Source organism: Prionailurus viverrinus, chromosome D2 (genome assembly GCF_022837055.1).
Source record: "Prionailurus viverrinus isolate Anna chromosome D2, UM_Priviv_1.0, whole genome shotgun sequence".
Taxonomy (NCBI): domain Eukaryota; kingdom Metazoa; phylum Chordata; class Mammalia; order Carnivora; family Felidae; genus Prionailurus; species Prionailurus viverrinus.
In genome coordinates, this window is record NC_062571.1 from 47,941,169 (window position 1) to 47,959,048 (window position 17,880).

The 17,880-nt window shown below is 53.9% G+C and overlaps 2 protein-coding genes across 2 annotated transcripts in view; both read left to right on the forward strand.

Annotated features, from left to right (window-relative positions):
* Nucleotides 1-283: 283 nt before the first annotated feature.
* On the forward strand, nucleotides 284-1,828 carry SLC18A3 (solute carrier family 18 member A3). The gene has a single exon (XM_047826433.1). The coding sequence runs from the start codon at nucleotides 284-286 to the stop codon at nucleotides 1,826-1,828; it is 1,545 nt and encodes a 514-aa protein (XP_047682389.1).
* A 4,228-nt stretch (nucleotides 1,829-6,056) lies between these two features.
* Nucleotides 6,057-17,880, forward strand: part of CHAT (choline O-acetyltransferase) — a 41,916-nt gene continuing 30,092 nt past the window's right edge. The window contains exons 1-6 of the mRNA XM_047825901.1: nucleotides 6,057-6,140; nucleotides 8,992-9,180; nucleotides 10,001-10,119; nucleotides 11,519-11,572; nucleotides 13,045-13,225; nucleotides 15,201-15,378. Of these exons, the coding sequence (XP_047681857.1) occupies nucleotides 6,075-6,140; nucleotides 8,992-9,180; nucleotides 10,001-10,119; nucleotides 11,519-11,572; nucleotides 13,045-13,225; nucleotides 15,201-15,378 (787 nt within the window). The 5' untranslated portion in view covers nucleotides 6,057-6,074. The remainder of the gene's footprint in view (nucleotides 6,141-8,991; nucleotides 9,181-10,000; nucleotides 10,120-11,518; nucleotides 11,573-13,044; nucleotides 13,226-15,200; nucleotides 15,379-17,880) is intronic.

Genomic DNA, 17,880 nt, shown 5'->3' on the forward strand with positions numbered 1-17,880 from the left:
TGGCCCCAGCCACTCGGCGCGCCCACCTTCCCTGACAGCCCCCGAGCCTAGCAGCGGCGGGTCCGGGCTTGGCTGCGAACGGCCGGAGGCGTCTCGCCGGACAGGGTCTTTGCCTTTCCCGGGACAACGGGCCATGAGCCCTGCAGCCACCTGAGACACAGGGGGCGCTGCGCCGCGCGGACCGCGCCCGCGAAGTTCCGTGCCCTCGGCTCTGCACTGCAGGGCGCCCGCGCCCAGGCGGCCCCAGCGGAGGCGTCCTCGGAAGAGCGGAGGAGTAGAGGCAATGGAACCCGCGGCGCCCGCGGGCCAGGCCCGGGCGGCAGCCAGCAAGCTGTCGGAGGCGATGGGCGCAGTGCTGCAGGATCCTCGGCGGCAGCGGCGCCTGGTGCTGGTCATCGTGTGCGTGGCTCTCTTCTTGGACAACATGCTGTACATGGTCATCGTGCCCATCGTGCCCGACTACATTGCCCACATGCATAAGGCCGGCAGGCCCACCACGAGCCCCAAAGTGCACACCCTGCAGGCGCCCACTCCAGCCAGTGGCAGTGACAACATGGGCAACACCTCAGAGTCCCCGACGGAGAGTGAGGACGTGAAGATCGGGGTGCTGTTTGCCTCCAAGGCCATCCTGCAGCTGCTGGTGAACCCCCTGAGTGGGCCCTTCATTGACCGTATGAGCTACGACGTGCCGCTGCTTATCGGCCTGGGCGTCTTGTTCGCCTCCACCGTGCTGTTCGCGTTCGCGGAGGACTATGCTATGCTCTTCGCTGCACGCAGCCTGCAAGGCCTGGGCTCAGCCTTTGCGGATACGTCCGGCATTGCCATGATCGCCGACAAGTATCCTGAAGAGCCGGAGCGCAGTCGTGCGTTGGGCGTGGCGCTGGCCTTCATCAGCTTCGGGAGTCTGGTGGCGCCACCCTTCGGGGGCTTCCTCTACGGGTTCGCGGGCAAGCCTGTGCCCTTTCTGGTGCTCGCCGCTGTTTCGCTGCTCGACGCGCTGTTGCTGCTGGTGGTGGCCAAGCCCTTCTCGGCCGTGACGCGGGCGCGGGCCAACCTGCCGGTAGGCACACCCATCCACCGCCTCATGCTGGACCCTTACATCGCCGTGGTGGCCGGGGCACTCACCACCTGCAACATCCCCCTCGCCTTCCTCGAGCCCACCATCGCCACGTGGATGGAGCACACGATGGCGGCGTCTGAATGGCAGACGGGCATGGCCTGGCTGCCAGCTTTCGTGCCGCATGTGCTAGGTGTCTACCTCACCGTGCGCCTGGCGGCGCGCTATCCACACCTGCAGTGGCTGTACGGAGCACTAGGGCTGGCAGTGATCGGCGCCAGCTCTTGCGTGGTGCCTGCCTGCCGCTCCTTCGCACCACTGGTGATCTCACTCTGCGGCCTCTGCTTCGGCATCGCGCTAGTTGACACGGCACTGCTGCCCACGCTCGCCTTTCTCGTGGACGTGCGCCACGTCTCGGTCTACGGCAGCGTCTATGCCATCGCCGACATCTCCTATTCCGTGGCCTATGCTCTCGGGCCCATAGTGGCGGGGCACATAGTGCACTCGCTTGGTTTTGTGCAACTTAGCCTTGGCATGGGCCTGGCCAACCTGCTCTACGCGCCGGTCCTGCTGCTGCTGCGCAACGTGGGCCTCCTGAGGCGCTCCCGCTCTGAGCGCGATGTGCTGCTGGATGAGCCACCGCAGGGTCTGTATGATGCTGTGCGCCTGCGTGAGCGCCCTGTGGCCGACCCAGACGGCGCCCCTCGAAGCCCTTCGGGCCCCTTTGACGAGTGCGAGGACGTCTACAACAATTACTACACCCACAGCTAGCAGCCCAGCTACTCTTCCGAGCCATCCCCTCACCGCCCACCCCCCGGGTCAAGGTGGCTACTCTGTGAGAGTACTGGCCAGCTTATACTCAAGGCCCACCCCTCCAACGAGTATCCTACACTCTCGCCCATCTTGACTTGCCTGCCGGGATCCCCCCACTTTGACCCTTTCTGTGTTTCCCTCCCTCTAGTCCAGTGGGACGTGGAGCACGGAAGCATACAAAACGATACACTCCTGGCAGAGATAAAGAGGTGCGCAAGCCGCCACCTCGGGGCTCCCCTGTGTAGAGCGGTCCGTCTGTCTGTCTGTCTTTCCTTCCGTTCCTCTCAGTGCCAACTTAGCCCCCAGCACCGCGGTGCTTCCGGCCAGAATCAATAAACTATATCTGTTCGAGACCGAGTCTCTTTACTGATGAGGGTGGGCGGCCCGGCACAGGGCCAGGGCAGAGGGGAGGGCAGAGGGGAGGGTGAGCTGAGTCTAGCCCCGATCCAGGTCTGGCAAGCACTCGGGAAGCCTGTGGCTCTTGCTACCTGGTAAAGGAGATACGAAAGAAGCAAAACCAACAAGGGATCCCACCCTCAGACACCGTGTTGTACACGGCTCTCTTCCCTCGAGACAGCCCCTCCCTCCCAGTCCCAACGCAGCGCCCCAGGGCGCCGCCCGAGGGAGCCTGAGGATCCGCTCCCTCCGGGTACGCTAGTCCCCGCCCCTTGAGGACACTCCCAGTGTCAGCCACTGAGCTCTGAAACGCCAGAGCCCCGCATCCTGCCCGGTCCAGGCTCCGGTGAGGAGTAGGGGCCGAGCTGTTCCGGGCAGAGATCCGCTCTCTGGAAAAGCGCTTGTGTGGTGTGTGCTCGTTAGAGAGTTAGGCTCTATCCTTCGAGGAGTGGGGGAACTGTTGATGTGTCTGCTGTGTCCTGGCTGTGCGGGTCTGAGTCGTGACTGAAGAGGGTGCCAGTGTGGGAGCTGGCGCCAACCCCCCACCCTTACCCCCACCCTTACCCTGGCCTTGGTGGAAGCAGCTGGCCAAAGCTGTCAGAATTCTCCCCACCTTGAGCGCAGGTCTCCGGAGCCGCAGGCCCCCGTTTGCAGGCCACTCCCAGTCCTGGAGCCTGCGGCCTGATGAAGGCCGAAGAGCCCTCCAATTCTGGCAAGGAGAGGCAGCAGAGTTGGGGTATGCCTGTGTATTAAAAAATGCCTGCGAGAGTCTTCACTGCTGGTGTGTGCACGTCTGTCCTCGTCTGTGTGTTGGGCTGTGTTGCGTGCGTTTGGGCAGGGTCTGTCTTTGTGGGTCTGTCTGTATGTGTTGGTGTGTAAGGATCTGTATCTAGGGTGGGGGAGGAGTGCTTTGTCTGGGAGGAGTGTCTATAAGCATCCCCAGGTCTGTATCTCCACTCCCTCACCCCATAGTGCCAGCAAGGATGGGGTGGGAATAGAAAAGGGAGGAGGACCTGCAGTGATCAACAAACAGGATGATGATGATGATGATGATGATGATGATGATTTTGAAAGAAGTTGTGGTACGGTTTGAGCCTGGCCTAGACGGCGGGGAGGGCAGATTTCTCCAGACCCAACCCTTCCCAGGGTGGTGCGGACGCAACCGGGGCTTGGATAATGGAGTTGGGAGAGCGCGGCGACTGGGGATGGCTGGGCGGGGTGCAAAAGGCAAGGCGGGGGCGGGGGGGAGGCAATGTTCTGCACACCCTTCCCCGGCCCGGATTCCGCTGCCCTTACACAAACTCATCCGGGAAGCCGTCCGAGCCGGGGCTAGGGGCCGGGAGATGGGATCGCGGTAGGGAGCCGCGGGGGCGGGGGCAATGAGGAAGAACGTGAGAGACGGGGTGGGGCTGAGGGAGGGAGGAAAGAGGAGAGAGGGGAGGGAGGAGGAACAGGAGGAAGGAGAAGACAAGAGCGGCCGGTTCGCCGGCAGCCAGTAGGGAGGCCGCAGGGACCCGGCGACGTCGGAGGCTCTAAGGTGGACAGAGGCCCCCACCACCGTACTGCTGACGCGCCCCTGGATCCCTTCTGGCTCACACTCGCGCCCCCAGTCTTGCTTGGTGCCGTGGAGCGGCGGCAGAGGCGGCAGATCCGAGGAGGGCAGGTGAGAAGGGCTGGGCTGGAGGACCGCAGCGCGGGGAGCAAGCAAAGCTCAGAGACCGGAGGGCCGCGGAGTAAGGCTCCTTCCAAGGACCGCGCCGGGGGCGAGAGACCCCAAGATCCTCGGGATTTCCGAGCCCTGAACTGAAGCGGCCGTCGGGGAACTGCCAGGAGACTGGGTTTCCGCGGCTCTGGCTCTTCCCCACCAGGAGTGGGGGCAGGGGGACAGGGAGCTGAACGGTGAGAAGTTAGGGGGAAAGGGCTTGGAGAGAACTTGACCATCAGGCTCCGAGGTTCCACGTGCGTATCCTCACTTCTCTCTTCTCCTAGATCCCCATCTGCTAAATGCCAAGGTCTGCACTTTCTGTGCCCAGTCAAGGCGTTGGCGGATCTCACCCAGCCAGACCCCTCTGAATCGCGGGTGAGCACCCAACTCTCGCGAAGGCGGAGGTGGGGAGCCGCCGCAGGTGGCAAGTATGAGCTGGGTCCCAAGGAGTCTCTAGAGAGTACGGACTGCCTGTGTTGCCCGGGCGGAGCTGGGGTTGGGCCTCCTGGGCAGAGCAGAGACCCCTCCTGGCAGTCCTCGGAAGCCATGCTGGTGGCAGCAGAGAGTGAAGAGCACCAAACAGAGACAGAAAGATACACACACATACACATATGCCTCCTTGTTGTGGGCCCATGGCCCAAGGAGGGAAAGCAGCTGCTGCCTAACAAGGACCAGGCCCTCCCATTTGGTCCCCAGGAAGCTGTCCCTGCTCCAATCTTACACCTTTCCAAGATATGGGGTCTCCAAGAGCACTAGGGCCTTTACCAACTTGCCCTTGCCCTCAACAACCTTTCCAATCTCCGCGGTGCTGTGATAGACCCTAACTTGGATGCTGCTGCTTTTATGTTACTGGGAGTGGGAGCAGCTACTACCCCCCAGGGACGGTCCAGGGACCACCTAGTCTGTAGCATCCTGGCAAAGTGTTCACATCTCTGCCTATAGTCTCTGCCTAGCACTGCCAGGAAGGCTAGGTTCCTCCATTCTGGAGCCTGATTCATCCATCTTTCTGGATGCTCTGCCCTTGGGTCAACTGTGCCTGGACCCTGGCTCCCACCTGGGCCATGCTTGCCTGGGGGGTGGGGGAGGGCGCAGGGGATAAAATGGGCTAAGCATCAGCTTTCTGCTCTTGGGAGAGAATAGGCAATGGGTGAGTGGAAATCATGGATGCATGGCTCTGAGGCTTATGCTTAGCGCATTCTCTGAAGGTAGAAGGTAGCCTTAAAAATAGGCTTTTGCCCCCTCTTGGCCTGTGTCACTTGTACTGTGAATAAAAAATTAATCCTCTTCTCTCCAGGTTGAGTCAGGTGGTCTCTAGGGGCCTGGACTGTGCAGCTGCCCTGTCCCATCTCCCTCAGCATTCCCATGCCACCTGCTCTAGGAGCCTGGGAACCAAAGATTGCCTAAGTCCAAGTCTGTCCAGCAGGCCCCAGGGTCCTCCACTCCCACCCCTGCCTTGGCCAGAGGCCAGGCTCCCAGTCAGCCCAGAGTGTTCCTGGAACCCACAGCCTTAGAGGACCTGTGTTCATTTACACATGCATTGATGCATGCGTGCATTCCTTTTACTCAGCTACCCAGCACTGATCCTACTCCATGCTAGTCACGCAGCTAGGTCCCAGAGATGAAGCACTGAACACAACAGGAGAAGCTCACAGTCTAGTGGGAAAGAGAGATTTTAATCAGCAAAACGGGTATCTGTTGGGTCCAAGGCAGGAACAAAGCAAGTGCTCTGCCAACACTCCCTTATGGATTTGGAGTGAGCGAGTCCAGCCCCGCTCCTTCCTACTCTGCTCTGGGGTGGTAGGTTGAGCCTGGGTGGCAGTCTTATGGAGTAGGGACCACCTAAAGGCTCACTCTAGACCCCACTCTATCCCATCTGGGGACTCAGAAAGGACACTGTGGTCAGGGGGCCTGGTCCAGAGATTGGGAGATTGGGACCAGGTCTACAATGAGGCCCTGTGTATTTGGGGCCCATGTCCAGCTCTAGCCTCTTTACAGGGTGGGGGTGAAGGGTCCATGTAGCTTTATGTGGCTATTGTGCTGATGCCCTTCTGCTTCTTGGTCCCCAGGTCTGCACTTCTGCTTCCCCAGCCAGGAGTCACCAAGATGCCCATACTGGAAAAAGCTCCCCATAAGATGGCAGCAAAACCACCCAGCAGTGAGGAGGAGTCTGTGAGTGACTTTTGGAGCTCTCTCTTTCATCCCTGTTCTCCCTACTCACATACTCTTGCTTCCAGAACAGTCCTGTGTGGGACTAGCCCCCAACCCTGCACTCTCCAGGGCATGAAGTCCAGGCTGCAGTCCTGCTCTGAGCCCACTGAGGAGCCTGGGAACGCCTCGAAGGGCTGGGAGTGGTTTCAGGGGATGCTGATGGAATTCTGACAGCCACACTTCCTAACCCCAAAGCCAGGAAGAGCCCTTGACCTGGGCCAGGTACTCTCTCTTCTCCCAGGGCTTTTTCCCCTCACCAAGTTCCACTTCCAATGGCTTTGAGCCTAGTGGAGTTGCCTTAGGGTGAGGCTGAATTTCTACCTTAAGCCAGGTCACCTCCCAGTCCTGGCTACTGTTACTGGTTCAGCCCTGGAGCCTTGGGCACTCTCTTCCCCACTGGTTTAAGACAATGCCACCCCTCCTTAGGCAGGCATCCTCCTTCCTTACCTTCTTAAGTGATGGAGCAGCTTATCTAGTCTGTGAGTTGTTGCAGTGCTGGCCCCTCTGCTAAGTTAGTCTTCTTGCCACTTCTTTACCCAGGGCTTCATTTGAAATCCTAATCAGAACTTTTAGGCTTCTACCCATGAAGTTGCTCACCATGTTGTCTGTCCTGACTTTTGCAGCCCACAAACATCTCTGTTGTTGAGTCTTGCCATGGCATGTCCCTCCCATTGAAATGTGGCTTCCCTGGGAGCAGGCCTTTTCTTTCCATTGTCCCTAAGTCCAGTCTAGGGCCTGGGTCACATGAACTTCCCAGGAAATGTGTACTGACCTGGGACCCTAATGTCCAAAGACCCTCATTAGTACACCTCCCTGCCTCTATCTAGCCCCAGGTGTGGGCCAGAAACCTAGGAGAGTCTGGGGAGGAGCCCCATGGGGCTACGACATGTGAGCAGAGATTTTCTGCCTCATTCCATTTTACCCATCGCTGATTCCCCATAACTCTGAGTCCCAGCACCCTGTCAGAGCCCTGAGGAAGGGTGACCTGCTGGCACTCTTGGAAAGGCCACCAGCTGGGCTTGGCTTTCTGCAGGTACTTGCCCACTCACCCACCAGAGAGGCCTCCAGACCCCAAGACAGGGGAGGGGGAACCAGAGCAGCTGGATGGGGGTCTGGACCTGGCTCTCTTGAAGTGGGCTGAGGAACCTGGAATGCTACCCAGACCACCCTGGTCCTTGAGAGTTCCCTGGGGCAGGATAGCACATAGTTGGCACTGACACCCTCCTCCCTCCCCCTAGAGTAGTGAGCTCTAAAGACAGGATGAGGCAGGCAAGATTCTCATTCATTCATCAGCACAGGCTCCCGTGGTTGGTCCTTGTCTGCCAAGGGCCACTTGGGGAGGGCCTCAGCCCATGCAGCGGCAGGAGCAAAGCAGAGGCAAGCTTTGAATGGGCCCCTTTACTCCACAGCCTGCCAGGGGTGGAAATTCACTGTCACCCCCACCCCAAGGGGAAAAACCCCTGAAAGAAGGTGACTACCTACTGCCAACTTTGTAAACTTTATCGGTAATATGAAAAGTCCTGGTTTCTGACTGTAACTAGCTTAGTGAGGAAGAAGGAAAAGGAGGAATGGAAAAAGGACCAAGGAGGAAGGGAGAGAACAATCTAGGAGGAAGGAGCAGAGTGGATGTTGGATGAAGACTGATTTCAGGTCCCAACTCTGCTATCATATTGCTGGGTGACCATGGACTAGTTTCTCCACTCTTTGGGCTTCAGTTTCATCTGAAAATGGAAGGAAAATCCCTGCCCAGGTCAGCCGTAACATGGTTGAACACAAGCATGAGATCCCTGGGTGAACACAGCTGGTAAATTAGGAAGCATGGCATCCAGAAAGGGGAGACATTGGTGGAGAGTTCTATTCAGACTCTCTCCACACTTTGGGAGTCCCCAGAAGTTATGGGTTTCCTTTTAGGAATCCCTTTTAGAGGGGGACAGTAACATCATAACATTTTATGATGTGCTTATCTGGGGCCAGTGGTTTCTCTCATTTAATTCTGTCTGTGCTCCACTCAGGTAGGAATTGTTATTTATGTTCTATGGATTAGGAAGCTGGGGCTCAGAAAGGCTAAGATAGGAAGAACATCCACAGCACTCTCTGTTCTCCCTCCCCAGCCCTGTACCCACATGGAGCAGAATGGGGCTCCCGGCTTTCATAACTGGGAAGGGCTTAGTAAGGAGTCAGGACATGAGTCACCTTCTTAGGAAACAACTTGCAGGATTCTGAACTATGCCTCCCGCCATCTTTCACCTGTCCAAATCTCTCCATTAGTATTATACCCTTTGGGTCCAGAGATCAACTGACTTCTGAAGCCCCAGCTGGAAATAATCCCTAAATTAAGAGTGATAAGTATCCAATATCAGTAACAGATCTGTTTCATCTTAGACCCATTCCTTGTGATTTAAAAGCACTTTTCACATAGGATCTGTTTGATCCTATGAGAGGTGGAGGTTATTATCCCCATTTTACAGGAGGGGAAACTGAGGCACAAAGGTGAGGTGGTTTGCTTAAGATTACACAGCTGGTTAGCAGCAGGATCACTGCATGAACCCAGGTCTGTCTGGTGCCAACATCAAGGTATTTTCCTCTACACTTTATCCCCTTGTGGGGGCAGGACTGGGGTACCAGAAAAAAACAAATAGAAGTTTCCTAAGTTCATAATTCTGCTGAGCTGAGCCCTGGAAATAGGCAAGACCCAGAGTGTAGAACAAGGATAAGGCCAGATGGAGACACACAGTGGGGATCATCTCGCGGACAGGCATGGACCCCACACAAGAACAGCATAGCAAGTGCTGGTAACTCTCTCTTCCAGGAGTTGCCCAAACTTCCAGTGCCCCCACTGCAGCAGACCCTGGCCACTTACCTGCGGTGCATGCAGCACCTAGTACCTGAAGAACAGTTCAAGAGGAGCCAGGCCATTGTGCAGCGGTTTGGGGCCCCTGGTGGCCTTGGTGAGACCCTGCAGCAGAAGCTCCTGGAACGACAGGAGAAGACAGCCAATTGGGTAAGAGTTGCTGAGAGGGAGCAGACTAGGGCGTGGGGGCAGACAAGGGACCCACAGGGTGGGGGGCAGGGAGCAGACACGGAGACAGGGATTTGGATGAGGGGCAGGTAGGTAACAAAGATGGACAGATGAAGGGATAGGGATGAGAGGAGAAACAGGGGGACAGCAAGGGACAGACAGGATGTGGGATGGGAGATAGGGATGGGGACCAAAAAGGGACAGATGGGGATAGAGATAGAGTGCTGGAGAGAGACAGGATATACAGGTAGAAGACATTAGGGGTTGCGGATGGGGGACAGACAGGGACAAGAATGGAGGACAGATGGGGGATAAAGAAGGGGAACAGGGGTGGGGGCAGCAGGAGATAGAAATGGGGCAATAGGGAAAGACAGGGTACAGAGATGGAGACAGATGGGGGACAGGGATGGCAGATAGTGATGGGGTGGCAGAAGATAGAGGTAAGTTCAGGGAAACAAAGAAGGGTGAAAAGCATGAACAAGACACACATAAAGATGGGCAGGGAACAGGGATGAAGTACCAAACACCCAGAATGGGAAACTGGGATGGAAGAGAAGGATGGCATGGGGCAAAAATGAGGATAGTCATGGTGGGCTGGAGAACACACAGGCCCTAGGTCATCACTAAGGCTCCATGTGCATTTGCGGAATGAATGAACAAAGTCCATGGTCCAAGAAAGTGTCTCGGTTGTCCCTTGGGCCTGCCAGGATGGGACTGGGTGCTCTCGAGGCAAGGTGCCTTTGTTCAGAGGGGCGTGTGTGACCTTGCGGGGTAATGGCACCCCTCCCGTTTTCCCCAACAGGTGTCTGAATACTGGCTGAATGACATGTATCTCAATAACCGCCTGGCCCTGCCTGTAAACTCCAGTCCAGCTGTGATCTTTGCCCGCCAGCACTTTCAAGATACAAATGACCAGCTAAGGTGAGGAGGCCACCATGCTCCTGAATTCACAGCTTGAGAGCCTGCCTGGGGTCCTGGCTCCAGTAGCAGGAAAGAAAGGTCAACGCTTGTGCCTTGGCTGAGATTTCTGAGACCAAATGCCTCTGAGACAGAGGCAGTCCAGGCTATGGGTTTGGGAAATTGGTTAGATGAGGCTACAATATGAGTGACAAACACAGGGTCTTCCTCGGAATATATTTATTTGAGGTGGAGTGGGCAGTAAATGGAGGTCATGGGCCCCCAGGTGTCCCCATGGCATTCTTGACCTGGCTGAGGCCCTAGAAGGAGGTATGCATCTCTGCCCTACCAGTACTTGAGTCTTTGGTTTGTCACTGGGATGCACTGCACCAGGCTATCTAAACAGAGGCTCCAAGGGGGTGGAAATTGTTCCTTCCTGCCAGCTGCCGCCGCCAGAGCCTTTTCCATCTGCTGCAATTTCAGGGCTCACTGAGCCACGGGAATGGCCTCTGGGCCCACTGATGTTGATGGGGGGGGGGGTAGTTTACACAGGGATGTAGCAGGGAGGAAAGGTCTCCCTACAGGAGTCTCTTAGAGCCAAATCCAATGTGGCACAGCATCGGGACAGTTCAGAGAGGAAAAACCAACCAAACAAAAGAGGCAGGACCTACCTTGGCCTGTGGGCAGGGCTCAGCTATGCTAGTTAGACCCCCATCCCCTCCTTCCTCACTGAGACTAGCCCAACTGACTGCTGGTCAGGCAGCCTGCAAGCCTGGACCTCCCATGCCAGCAGGAAGTATGCAGATAAATGGATGAGCAGCTGCTGAAAACAGTTCTCCAACTGCTTACAAGGGGACATTTTTCCTCCTTAAGCCAGGGCCATCACCCATGGGCAGTTAAGATGACATGGCCCTGTGGCACAGTTCTCTGGTGACTCTTTTCCCCCTGGCACTTACTTTCATTTTCATTAGCACTGAATGAAATTGACTTTTCCTGGGAGACTGGATTTCCCCAAACCCAGGTTCCTTGTCCAGTTCAGCCCCAGCACTGGCCTTTCCTAGGGCGAAACCCACCCCTGACCATCCAGGCTTCTCCTGCCTTCTCTGTGGCCTCTGCTCGTTTTCTCTCCCTCCTCCTCCTCCTCCTTCTCATTCACCTTCTGCTTTCCTCTCCTCCTCCCAGTTATCTCCACAGGACCATTTTTAATCCAAGTCTTGTGAAGTACTGACAGCATGATGTGGGGGAGGGGGGTGGGCAGGCAGCAGGAATCCCATCAGATTAGTGTACCACTGAGGGCTGACATCTGGAGGGTGGTCCTTGAGTTTGGGAGAAAGGAGGTGGAGGGGAGGGAGAGGAATGTTGGAGAAAGGGAAGGGGCCTGAGCCCCTGAGAGGAGAACTTAAGCCTTCATGTGTCTCTGCAGGTTCGCAGCCAACCTCATCTCTGGCGTGCTCAGCTACAAGACCCTGCTGGACAGGTAGGATGGGGCCCAGGCTGGGAAGGGCAGAGCCCTGTTTTGGCACAGCCTGTTGAGTCATCTGTCTCCCTGCTACACTAGTCAAGGAGCAACCAGAGGGCAGAGACCTTGTCTTTTTCAGCTCTGTGTTCCTGGCTCATGTCATAGAGCAGGTGGACCAACCCCCCTCCCCACCCCCGCCCCAACTCCTGCAGCATCAGGATAACCTTTACCCCAGCTGACCCAACCATTAGTGGTTCCTCTTCCAAGGGTAAGCACTCTCCTTCCTTGATCTCTTTAAAATGCACCCCCACTCACACACTCTACCAAAATGAAGTTGCAGAAAAATGGTACAGAGGTACAAAATACACAACCACATATCTTATGTTTACTATAGATTCAATAGACATAAAATTACTCTATCAAATTGCTGTAGAAGTTTCTGAGAGCTCCCACTGATTCCTATGGTTCAGTGTGGCACCTGCACGTTGAGCAGCAGGGCCGTGGAACACCCTACCCTCACTCTGCCCCAGCTAATCTTAGGGCTGCCTCTTCCCCTCAAGGCTCAGCTTACATATCTGGTCCTTATCACCCTGTCTCATTACCCAAAACCTTCCCATCTATCAACTTGCTGCTTATTGCCTATGCTCCACCTACATATCCCAGGACCTGTGCCCCATTAGAACAGGAGACTCGTGTTTTGCTTGCCACTATAATCCCAGATCCCAGAAAGATGCCACTATTACCCCTGTGCCTGGCACAGAGGAATGCTCAATAACATTTGTTGCCTGAAAGGGAGGGAGGAGAAGTAGAGATGGAGGGAGGGAGGAGAGAAGAAGGAAGAGGAAGAGGAAGAAGAGAGAGGGACGGAAGAAGGAAGGACAGAGGAAAGAGATAAAAGCAGAGAAGGGAGAGGAGGAGAGGGAGGAAGTGGAGGAAGGAAGGGAAGAGAAAGAAGGAAGGAGGGAAGGGGAGACAGACAAAGATGAAGGAGAGGGGAGAGGGATGGAGGAAAGAGGAGGAGTAGGGAAAGGAAGAGGAGGAGGAGGAGGAGGAGTAAAAGGTCAGGGAGGAAGTAAAGAAGGACACAAGATACGCTGAGACCACAGGAGAAAGAGAACTTTCTACCTTGAATTTAGAGAAGGCTTCTGGAAGAGGCGATGGAAGAGTAGGCTCTTACAAGAGTGGAAGTTTTCCTAAACAAATTAGTTGAGTGCAGAGGTGGGGTGAAGACATGCCAGGCAAAGATCAGCAGAAGCGAAGGCACAGGGCTGCCTGAGGCAGGGGTGAAGGAAACAATCAGAGGCTTGAGCAAACCCTGAGGGTGTCCATGGACCTTGGAAATGGGGCACTCCACTACTTTAAAAAGTGAGGAATCCAGCTCTCTTACTACCATCCTAACGCAGTTCTGGTTTTTGTGCCCTGCTTTGCCTGATCAAGTCAGGTAGAAGCAATTCTGATTCCCTGCCTCCCTCCCTGCTCTCCCTCTCCAGTCACTCCATCCCCACCGACTGTGCCAAGGGCCAGCTGTCAGGGCAGCCACTCTGTATGAAGCAATACTACGGGCTCTTCTCCTCCTACCGCCTCCCTGGCCACATCCAGGATACACTGGTGGCCCAGAAGAGCAGTGTCATGCCCGAGCCAGAGCATGTCATTGTGGCCTGCTGCAACCAGGTCAGTCGCCCCTCTCTGCTGCATCTCAGGCTTGGGGAGGGTGCATGAGTACTTACCCACTCCTATTTCACCAGGCATGCTCAGCCCGCTCTCAGAGGCAGACAGTGAGCTGGGACAGCATGACCCCAAAGTGGGGTTTCTTGATTCCTACTCAGTCCCATTTCTCTCCACGAATTAGATTTTAAGAACAAGGAGAGTCATCATTTGAGAATGACTTATGTGGGCTCTTATATGGGCCCTGACCAGCCAGGTCAACTCAAAAGAACTTCCTGGATGGACTGAGACCCTGCATGGCCTTAGCAACTCCTCATGAATCACCCAGGCTGTGGCCTTCCTGGAGACCACATGCAGACATATGGACAGCTTAACAGACTGCCCATCGGGACCTCCATGTCCAGGCCTTAGGCTTGGCACTTACATGTATGCACCCCACCTGGTTCTATAGTAACCTTGCAGAGGGGCCTTTAAATCTCCATCTGAAAAAAGGGGAAATGGGACTTAGACAAGTTGAGTGGCCTGTCCAAGACTGAGAAGGACTCCCAGGCCTGGCCAATGCCCCATCTCCTGCAGCTCAGGTCTTCATACTGGGTTCCAGGAACCAACAAGGACCCATGGGGCCCCAGGGGATAGTCTTAGCATGAGGGCTCCTGACCCCTTACCAGTGCCCACTAGGTGATTTGGTCTGTATATTGAGCCTCCACCTCATGATTTCATCTGACAAAAAGCGGTTTTGTTTAGGATTTGGTTTTTTTCTGGTTTTGTTTTGTTTTGTTTGGGTTTGCTTTGGTTTTTGAGTTTTGGTGGGGTTTTTTTGTTTTTTTGTTTGTGTGGTTGGTTTTTAGCAAAATCCCCCAGGATTCCCCCGCTATTTGTGCCACAATGTTTTCTTCTTGGGTTCATCTGACATTTTCTAGGATAGGAGCTCAGTGAAAGTCTGCCATCCTAGGTTAGCATTCCCACTGGAAGCCCACATGACAGTTTAGCCACAAACAAGAAACTTTCTCCGTCTTCATTCAAAAGTCAAACTCATTTCCCAGCCCCTACGTGCTGCAGTATCCATTCATTTCAGAAATGCTCTTGGGGCTCCTGCTCAGAACCAGGCCACATGTATGCTTCTCAGGACATGGGACCAGGTACTTATGTCAACCAGCAGAAAAGGGATCTTGACTTGGGGCTAGATAAGACCTTTCACAAAGCCCAAGACTCTGGCTTCAAAGCTACTAATGATAGCTCACAGGTCTCACATACAAAGCACATGCATGTACACCTGTTTATGGACACACAAAGGGATAGAGCATTTTGTGTGTTATTTTTCCATTTGAATCTTCCTCTGCTTATCATTTGCTGACTTGCTTTTTTTTCTCCACTCACCAGTGTGTTTGAGATCTATCTCTGTAGCTGTATCTAGAGCTAGTTCATTCCTATTTACCAATGAGTAGACATGCATTAGATAAATAAACTAATTTAACTTAGCTGTTCCCCTTCTGAAGAACACGTAGGGTGTCTCTACCATTTTGCTATTGCAAATAAGGCTTATATGCCCACTGCTTCACATATCTGGGCACAAGAGTGTATGTTTCTCCAAGCCTAAGGCTAAAGTATGCATTTATAAGAGTGACTGCTGAATCATAAGGTATGCACATTTTCAGTTTTGATAGACACTGCCCTCCAATAGCAATTGTACCAATTTATACTTAATTCCCCACAAACATAATAGTTTTACATGAAGTAGGAACCATAGAAACAGGTTTTATTTTAGCTAAGGTTAATCTGGCCCTCTTTGATTTGGGGAAGCTTAGAGTCCAGCCCAGTCAACAGCATTTGGATAGGTCCCCAACATGTGACTTTTCAGGGAACCATCACATACCTTGAGCCTGAGTATCCCCTATCTATATGCATATGTGAAGGCTCAGTGAAGGCCCTTCGCCTTGGGCCGGCTGCCATGAGTGACGTGTTTGACCTGTTTCCCCCACAGTTCTTTGTCTTGGATGTTGTCATTAATTTCCGCCGTCTCAGTGAGGGGGATCTGTTCACTCAGTTGAGAAAGATAGTCAAAATGGCTTCCAACGAGGATGAACGCTTGCCTCCAATCGGCCTGCTGACGTCAGAAGGGAGGAGCGAGTGGGCTGAGGCCAGGACGGTCCTCGTGAAAGGTTAGCAGCAGTGCCCAGCGCGTCTCCACGCTCATCTCATCCTCATGCCCATTGGCTTTCCTTCCTCCAGGGTTGGGCACCATGCCTCATCCCCATTTGCCATAGCATGGGGAGCTCAGGCCTCCCTCCAACTCAGGACCCTACGGAAAGTCAGCTGAGGCACCTGGAAGTTACAGGCACCTCATTTTTCATCTGACAATATTCTAGCTTCCTGGGTGAGGCTGATGAGCACTGGAATCCTGGAATGTCTGGGAATATTGAGGGACGGAAGTGTTGAGCTGGAGGAAGGCTGGCTACAATTAAGCAGTTGTGTTTTACTGGTGGGCAGCAATGGTACCCATTTTAGGGGTCTGAGTCACTGGGAGAGCTGTCACCTGGAGATCTGGGATGGAGCACAGCTCTGGGAGCATGGTTGGCTGCCTCCTTCATGTGATTTCTCAGTCCTAGAACTTTTCATCTTCAAGCTGACCTATCCTTGTTGCTGGCTTGCCGCTTTTATGAAAGTTTCCAAGCATTCCCACAAGAAAGCTGGTAATAGTCATAATAATTTTAAATCATCCTCCAGAAACTAATTTTCAAAGCTAAAGCCAGCCTTATTCCCAGGAATTGGATGGAGTGCTTTCCTTTTTTGCCTCTATTAGAGACTGGGGAATAAAAGGAAGGCTTCTGTGGACCTCCATCTGCCCCTTGGGCTCTCATTTGGCCAGATGTCCATTCAGACTCCCTGAGTGTCTATCAGCTGAGAGTCTGGGCTAGGCCTAGAAAGTCTAAGAGGCAGAGAGGATGAAGCTACTGCCCCCAAGCAGCCCACTGGACAGGGTAAGGGAAGGCATGGGGGAGCAGATTCAGGTACACAGTAAGGCAGCATCTACCCAGGTAAAGCAATAGAGACAGCAGGTACCAAATAAGTGCTCCAGGACTTCAGCGAGGAGAGGGAGCCCTTCCACTTGGGAAGCTTTTGAAAGATTTCATTGGAAGAGGTGCGAATTTTCAAAGCTCTTAGACATGAGTGAGAAGAGCAGGAGGGAGGGATAGCAGTCTGGCTGTGGGCAAAGCCGACTGCCCAGCAGGGACATGTCTGCCCTGCCTGGTTCCACATAGAGACCAACCAGCCAGCAAAGATGGCCATGCTGGACGTATTGAGAGAATGAAAAGGTGGTAGGGCCTGGGTCTCGGGCAGTAGGCACTTACATTTTCTGATCCCTCTCCCTATAAAGTTCTTTTGCCAGGGTTAACTGGCTCCTTGCACCATCCAGAGCTCAGCTCAGGTGTCACTGGCTCAGACCCTCCTAGTGCATCCCCAACTCAGCACACTCTGTCACCTTGTCCTATTTTCTTACCTTGTTTGCATTTGTAACTCTCTGAAACCAGCATCTCATCTGTTTGATGCATGCTGATTATCTGCCTCCCTCCCCTAGTCTATGAGTTCTAGGGGAACAGGGGCCTCATCTGTTTGGATTAACTTTTCAATCTGCTGTGCCAAACACAGTTGGGCCCCAATGATATTTGTTAACTAAAAGAATGAAGGGTTACTAATGATACTAGGCCCTAGACCTATTGCCTACCTACCAGTTAATTCTTTTTCATTCAATTATTGGGTACCCAAGGAATGCTCAGTCCTAAATCAGGGGATGCATGGGACACAGGAGGGTGTGAGAGCTGACCCCATTCTCACAGACCTGACCACCAAATGGGGGAATTAATAACTTGTCATTGGGAAGTGAGTTAATTCCCTCAGGAGACCATAGTGTAATCAGATCCCACTCTCCTCCCCTCCAGGGACAGAGACAGGCATCAAACAATCGCCTTTGCTTCCAATACAGTTTCCACTTTATTAGCAGGCCAAGCTATCTCCCTGCAGTACTGACCGGGATTGCCTTGAGGTTTAAGTGCTTGGGCTGTGCTAATCGGAATTAATTTGTTAATGGCACTTGATCTGGCTTTCTGAATGGAAGTGCTGTTTCTGAGGGAAGTGTGACAGAAAAGATGGACCCACACGCTTTCCCTTCGGAAATCCAATTAATCTGGTTAGCACTGACTGTGTCATCTGCACAGCAGGAAACCAGTCCTTCACAGAGACCCCCTCCCTGGAGCATCCCCTACCCACAGAAGGGAAGCCATTTAGGAAATGATTTCAGTATAGATGTGAAAGATCGTGGCAGCTTGGACTAAGGTTGAGAGTAAAGATGGAAAGACATGGGTGAGGTCCAGATATATTGCAAAGTAGAAGTAACAAGGAGGAAAAGAAAAGAGAATGGTTCCGAGGTTTTTGATTCAAGCAACTGAGTAGATGGTGGTACCATTCACCGAGATGGGAACCAGTTTGGGGAAGTGGCTGCAGAATGAAGTCCTTTCTAAGTGTGTCAGGTTTGAGATGCCTTGAGTCATCTAAGTGAAGATGTCAAATTAGATCTATGTGTCTGGAGCTCAAGACAGAGGTCAGTACAGAGACATAAATTTGAGAGCCATCAGCACATAAGTGATATTTAAAGTCATGGACCT

Bases quoted from the DNA above. Each gene is read 5' to 3' on its own strand.
- SLC18A3 (XM_047826433.1), top strand. From the start codon at position 284: ATGGAACCCGCGGCGCCCGCGGGCCAGGCCCGGGCGGCAGCCAGCAAG.